Source organism: Sprattus sprattus (assembly GCF_963457725.1).
Source record: "Sprattus sprattus genome assembly, chromosome: 2".
NCBI classification, from domain to species: Eukaryota; Metazoa; Chordata; class Actinopteri; order Clupeiformes; family Clupeidae; genus Sprattus; species Sprattus sprattus.
Window position 1 is genome coordinate 68339360 of NC_137921.1, and position 7282 is coordinate 68346641.

Below are 7282 nucleotides of genomic sequence, written 5' to 3' on the forward strand. Positions count from 1 at the left end.
GTTTGCCATTCCAGCAGAGAACAGCCTAGAGGCTACATCCCCTGCTGCATTTGATCATGCATAGTTGGCTAAGATCACAAGGTGCATAGCGAGCTCATATATACTGTAAACACATGACATGCTACAGCAGTGTCAGCTAACAGATCCCATCTTATCTGTGGGTTGATCACAGCAGCAGTGTATTGTGCTGGGCTGGGCTACCTCAGGGTGCTGGCAAAACTAGCGCTTCTGGGAAGCGGAACCGCTTTTCCCCTTTCGGGGCCTTTCGGGGGGGGAGGAGTCTCCCAAAGGAGATCCTGCATCATGTTGCACCACGCGCCACTCTGTGAAAAAAAAATCACATTAAGACAGGTTTTGAAATACTGTCTTTAAAGCAAGTTTGGAAAGGATCCGAGGCCAATCGAGTTCGAGTCGTTATATAAATCATACAACATTGAGTTCTGTAAGCACACTGGGAGCAAAGATCCTCGCGCAGCTGTCAGTAGTCATACAAACTCATAATCTCAGTCGACAGAGATAATAAGCAAACAACATAAAATGGTTACATATGACTGTGACGGCGTACCATCAGTAGCAGAGATAACGAACAAGGCTCCAGTTCAGAAGAACATGAGTCTGTTAATGGAATTAGAAAATGGAGCAAAATGATTTACAAATTTACTAAGCATCATCATGAACTACCAAGAAATTTCAACAGTTTTGAAAATGTTTATTTTGTTTTTAAATGTCTTGACATTTCACAAGATTAACTTCAAATCCTATCTTAAAGCATTACTAGATATAACTATTTACGGCTAAATGTGTAGCCTGAACTGACCTCTCTAAATGATCAGCGCTTTTAATTTATGGCAATTACTTTGCATTATATCAAAGTGTGGGTTGTGGGATGCAAATGCAACTTCAGCCTGGCGAGAAGACATTTATAATGAGACTCTTGATATGATAATTATGTTAATAAGGAAACCATAATTACTGTGTCACCACAATAAGCTTGCTTCTTAACTTGTGTGCCCCCAAGCCAAAAGAGAAAAATTCCTGCCAAAGACTGCACAAAAACCAACATCTGGAGGAATCAAGCCGTGGGCTTCTGATTCCATTAATCTGGTGCCATTGGTGTCTGAACAAGGCCACAGGATCTTGGGGGGGGAGGGGGGGGCGGGGTCAGGAACCCATCCAAATGAGGGTCTCTGGAAAAGGCAGTCTACAAGCTGGCGCCCCGGTTTGGCTGTGAAAGCACATCCTCCCCACCACAGCACACAGCCTCACACAGCCTCACAGAACAGGCTCTCCCGTTTGTTTACTACAAGAAAAACACACACACACACAGACACCAACGCAGTCAAGATGAATCCTTCAAGAGGACTCCGTGGAGCAAGAGGGAGCTACTTTCGCTGTCTCCACGTCTCTCTTGCGGGCGCCAGCCGCATACAGCATGGAAAGCCTGGCAAAGCGCCTTCACCAAAACCAACCTCTCCCCCCCTCTTCTCCTCTGCCTGCTCTTGTCCATTGTTGAACAGCTTTTTGTGGCTAGTAAGGTTGCCATAGCAAAGTCGTGCTAGTTGCACTTAGTTACTTAATGCTATTATCTGTGCCCCCCCCCCCCTCCCCTTCAACCGTACCACCTGTCCCACCCCCGCACTCCTGTGCTCCTGAACGCTAGTCTACAACTCTGTCTAATGATTACCAACACACTAAAAGAAAGCAGGTCAACACAAACATCGCCTTGACAACTCCGCTCCACTCTCGGCCACTCCCCCAGGCCTGAGGAAAGTGACAGCTAGGGTACGGAGAACTCAAGAAGAGGGCAGGGGTGTGCAGGAGGGACAGGGTCTGGGAGGGGGTCTCACCTATCGGCCTGTCTGAGCTGTCTGTGAGGGTCTCACCTATCGGCCTGTCTGAGCTGTCTGTGAGGGTCTCACCTATCGGCCTGTCTGAGCTGTCTGTGAGGGTCTCACCTATCCGCCTGTCTGAGCTGTCTGTGAGGGAGTCTGCCGATTGTGGTTGGTGGAAATCTACACCTAGACCATCTCCTGACAAACATAAAGGACACATTGACCTTTTACAGTTTCTCGATATCTAGGTATCTAATAAATCAAATCAAGTTGATCCAGTACAGCCATCAAACCTCTTTATTTACACTGAATGCAGACCAATGAAACACAGTTAGTGCACATGCAATAATCCGATTTTAAATACATGTTTTCCACTGATTACCATATGATAGAAAACAAGAGAACAGTTAAAAGTTAATAATTTGAAACAAATTTAAAAGTAGAAATTGAACTCTCACAGAAACAACAGATCACTGTGACACAGCCGTTCAAAAACCAAGCTTAAAAGACACTCATACACAACAGTATTTTAATGAGATGAATCTTCTTCTTCTTTGTCTCTCCAATTAACACAAAATTAAGTACAAATAACTTAGCAAAATAACAAAGTTTGGCTAATATTATGTTGTAAAAAAAAAAAAAAAAAAAAAAAAACACAAAAATCAAGAGCATTGATCAGTTATCGCTGTTCAATGTATCTAATGAATATAAATCGTTACAATGTGTATGCTTTTGTAGTGTCTACAGATGATCTTGACCATTTGTATAGACGCCATTTAAAACACGCTCTTAGACAGTGTTATAAATATGAATAAAACTGTGAGTTAAATATCAAAGAGGGAGAAAACATCACATCACAAACCAAGCTCTCTGTCCATCGTAAGCAAAGTCAAAGCCCTCAGAGTCCTTTTCCTTAAGTGATAAAAGCTCAAGAAGTGTTTGTATGCAATGCATACCCACCGAATTACCGTGCCCTTTACCTATAGGATGGATTTTACCGTCGGGACGGCACAAAGTCTAAAGCAAACACAACGTCTAGCCCCTGCCTCGTTATTTGCTACTTGTGTGCACCTGTACAGCGCAGGCGTACGCGGGTGAGCCTGTACTCTTTAAACGCAAGCTAAGTGGCATGGAGGTAGAGTTGTTTTATGGTGCTCACGCTGCATTGGACTTAAGGGGTGTGTGGGGGGGGGGGGGGCATTCTGCAGTGCTGTGCACACACACCGCATGGCTTACGTGCTTCTGTGCGCGACTCCGCAAGGGCAATGCGCATCACTGGACCACTACGGGCATCTGGATAATGTCAGAGCCTTAGGCGCTGACGAGGACCGCAGTAACGGGGAGCGTCTCCGACACAGTGACATCACTGCACGTGCTCACTAGTAGACCCTCAGATACCCTCGAGACTGATTTAGGCTTTAAGTAAAATAAACACACACATTAACAAACAAGTTGCCCCCTTGCTTGATGAGTAGAAATAACATTTATAACATGTATGATAATTAAAAAAACAAAGATAAAGGCTCTTCCGTTGGAAAATCAAAATAAGATGTGTTGCCAAGACATAAATGGTGGCTTACATAGTGTATACATAACGGCTTAGTATAGGCATAAAATAGCCGTAATATTTTGGAGAAAAAAAAATTACAAAAAAAATATACATAATAATAGTAAACAAATGGATATGCTGCATCTGTGCTTTTAAAATTCTCTGGGTTTCAATTTGGGTTTAAATACCAGAGGGGTATTTGAAGAACATGGTTTGGTGACAAACCTGGCTAAGTTAACTCAGAGTAGGTGGTAACCCTCCCAAAAGTAGAGCCCTAGGGTTTCATTCTCTGAGCCACAGGCCTGTTATATTAGGAGGTAACAACCTACTCTGGGTTAACTTAGCCAGGTTGGTCACTAAACCACATACTTGGAATACCCCTCTGGACATCAGCCCACTAGGATCTACACCAGATCAAGAATCACACAATTCTGGGATTCAGCCCCCATCTAAGGAACCAAAGTTTAAGTGCTTTTAAGCTCTTGAAAAGGGACAATATGTGTTTTGCCTTTGTTGGAAAATGTCTGTCGACCATGTGTAAAGTTTGAGTGAGAGGTACTGCACACAAACTTGTATTAATGTGCATTCAACACATATCAGTTCATTGTTTTTGTAACGTCTTGGGATTACAGTTTTCAGGTCAGGTTTTCATAATTATTAATTGTAGTAAATTTGTAATAAATATAAAATTATTTTTGTTCTTTGACAACAAGAAAAGTATTGCAGCTTTAACGCACAGGTCTTATTAGCAGAGCAACTACAGATCCCTCTCTATCGTCCGTCATTTTCAGATATGAAATCAAACACATCAAAAGGTTTTAATACTAACACCTGGTCCCTGGACATGAGAATCATCTTCCAGACCCCCAAAGAAAAATCACTGAATATTGCTATGGCTAATGGCTTTTAAAAGCACAAAATATAATATAATTATATTTAATAGGTTTCATATGCTTGTTCAAATATCAGGCCATTCAAGAAAAGTCATGCACTCTCTACACAACACTGAGGAATAGTAGAAAGCCGTATGGGAAATAAAGGGATTGGGTGATTATCTTCTTATAAGACCAGAAATTCACTTGATGACAAAATGTGCCTTCAGGTTCTGTTCTTGTGTGCATATAAAGTTACGTTTGGCCACAGCCAGTCAAACTCACTAATTTGCTGATGTGTCTGTGTAACGTGGTACATTATGTCTGAATGTGTTGCTTTTGGAATTAAAAAAAAAAAAACAGTGCTTTATTTTCCAAAGGTGCATTTTGAAAAGTACTGTCAACACTCTGACCACTAACAATTTACACAAAGCAACCTCCAAGTCTTCTCTGTTATTCTAAGTGCCACAGAAGATGCTTCCAAACAAAAGAGACTGACCTGACAGGGCGATACAAACTTGAGTGATTGAGAATTTGAAACCAGTGGTCTATGGCCATGGCAGGGCAGGGGCAAGGCTCTCGCGTAGACACCCTGAGAGTCACCTTGCCAACCCGGAAACCTGAGACGCCAGCAAAAGCTTTGGCAATCGATGGATGTCTTGGGAACAACTGAGAATTGCATCTCATCCTACCTACTACGTGTGATGTATAGTTTGTAGTATGGTGACCAAAAACGTGTCTTTTGTGAGAACAAGAGAACAACGTAACCTTTAAGTAATTAAAAAAATGACAGAACATGTGTCAAAACAGCAGAGTTTAATCAAATCTGTTCACCTTTCGTCAAAGTGAGGGTGGACCTGTGCATCTAGCCTGTCTTAGTACTATATTTCCTTGTAAGTGAGGTTGTGCCAGACAAACAGCCTATTTTTAACAGACTATTTTGCAGTAATTTGTGTCATTCTTCTCTGTTTGTATTTAATTAAAAGTTATTTTAAGACAAATTCCTTGTATGTGAAAACCTATTTGACCGTAAAGTCATTTTTGATTCTGACCTGCAGTTAAGTCTCGCTGCACCACAAGTTCCCTGCTTGACAGGCACACTACGCAATAATGTTTGGGGGAGGTGAAAAGATCTTTTTATGTGTTGGGTCATGTTTTGGCAAGTTCTGTAAACAGAACCATCTGAAGTAGCAAACCCTCATTGAGAATCTCCCTGTCTTCTTGCAACATCCCTACATCGACTCTCCCTGTTCTGTTCTATTTACGGTCATGCAAGGTCTCACGGGAATGACGTTTTCTTTTTGCTTCACAAAGCATCACTGAATGTTATGGCATGTTGGTGAATGTTGGTAATAAATCACAAACAATCGGCATAACCTCAGACCTGTAAAATTAACTGTGAACAGTATACTGGAAAAGCCCTGTCATTAAAAACAATCAACTTGATGCCGACTTGCTTTGTGGATGATTTCGTTTTTTTAACAACGTATCCAACGGTACAAAAAGGTTATTTGATATGTTCGAACGATTTCAACTAACTTTGTATGCTTGGCTTACTTTTGCCCTTTGGGCTCGGCGATAGTCTGCTAAAAGATGCCCGGGCAAGTCAAAACTAGATGTGCCACAATGTGCTGAAATCTGAATTGAATGAACATCAATGCGCCCAAGTGTGGCTGGCAAGATCATAGTGATTTAATGCATTCCTGAAACCAGATCTTGCCACCTCAACATATGTACCTAGAGACAAATCCAGCTTCTTGTGGACCCTGACTTTTTTTAAAGTACAACTCAAAAAAAATAAGAAGTACAAGACGTTTTTTTTTTGTTTGTTTTAAAGAGAGAGAGAGAAAAGAAACGGTATGAAACATCAAACTTGATATTTTGCTTCGTCATACAGAAGTACCACAGCGAAAAAAAGTGAAAGAAACTAATATTGAACCACTGTCTCTTGAATGTACAACATGGTCGCCCAGTCGGACTATAACTTACAGTGAAGTGTGACTAATGTCAGAGGGCTTGGGTGTGTGTGTGTGTGTGTGGGGGAGTGTGTGAATGAGTGGATGGTTAATCAGTGCAGTATGTGTTTGGGGGGGTGAGGGGGGGGTGAATAAAGGGGGGGGGGGTGGTGGTGAGAGGGAGGTTTGCTGTTACACGTTGGTGGATATTTTGTATTTGGGTGACATGTTGCTTTGGAACCAGATGAAGCTGAAGATGACGCCCATGGTCTTGGGGATCTTCTCGTCGTAGGCGAAGCTCATGGCCTCGTGCAGGGGGACCGTCACCACCTCGATCAGCTCGCCCTCCGCGGGCTCCCCGCCGCCCTCGCCCACGCGGTTCTCATCCGACACCTCGGCGTAGAACATGGTCTGCATGGCTCCGGTCACGCCCACCCCTGACCTGTGTTAGGAGGAGGAGAAGGAGAAGAAGAAGGTTTAGACAAGGGTGTTTCCTGTGGCTGAGATGTGTCAAAGCAAGGCACCAACCGCGCCACAGCATCATCGGTGAGAGAGAAAGGAAGAGAGGGAGAGATGAAGAGAGAGAGAGGGGGAGAGCGGGAGAGATGGAGACATAGGAAGAAGAAGAGAGAGGGGGAAATAAGGAGGAGAGACCCAAACCTTGGGCAGAGAGGGCTTGATACAGGTTAAAGAAAGGAGGAGGAGATGGAAAGATGGACAGAGAGAAAAGATGGAGGGAAAGAAAGAGAGCGCATGAACGCAGAGGAAAGAGGGAGAGAAAGCATGAAGGTAGAGGAAAGAGGGAGATGCTGAGGCTGTGTGTGTGTGTGTGTGTGTGTGTGTGTGTGTGTGTGTGTGTGTGTGTGTGTGTGCGTGTGTGTGGCTGTATGGATGTATATCTTCATGCTTCTCAACAGATCTCTCTTCTCTTCCGTCCTCGCCCCTCTTTCTGTCGCTCTACTGGGTCGACCTCGGGCAGATGGGTCCCCCCCTTTTTGAGTCGGGTTCTGCACCAAACATTCTATCCATGTGCTTGCTCAAAGAGCTCTGGGCTTTCATGTCATAAATGAATAC

At 43.3% G+C, this 7282-nt stretch overlaps 1 protein-coding gene across 1 annotated transcript in view; it reads right to left on the minus strand.

Annotated features, from left to right (window-relative positions):
• Positions 1–6400: 6400 nt before the first annotated feature.
• The window catches only part of nudt14 (nudix (nucleoside diphosphate linked moiety X)-type motif 14), a gene marked incomplete at its 3' end in the record, with an annotated part of 36689 nt that continues 35807 nt past the window's right edge, over positions 6401–7282 (minus strand). Inside the window, exon 5 of the mRNA XM_080833567.1 lies at positions 6401–6650. Coding sequence (XP_080689693.1) covers positions 6401–6650 — 250 coding nt within the window. The remainder of the gene's footprint in view (positions 6651–7282) is intronic.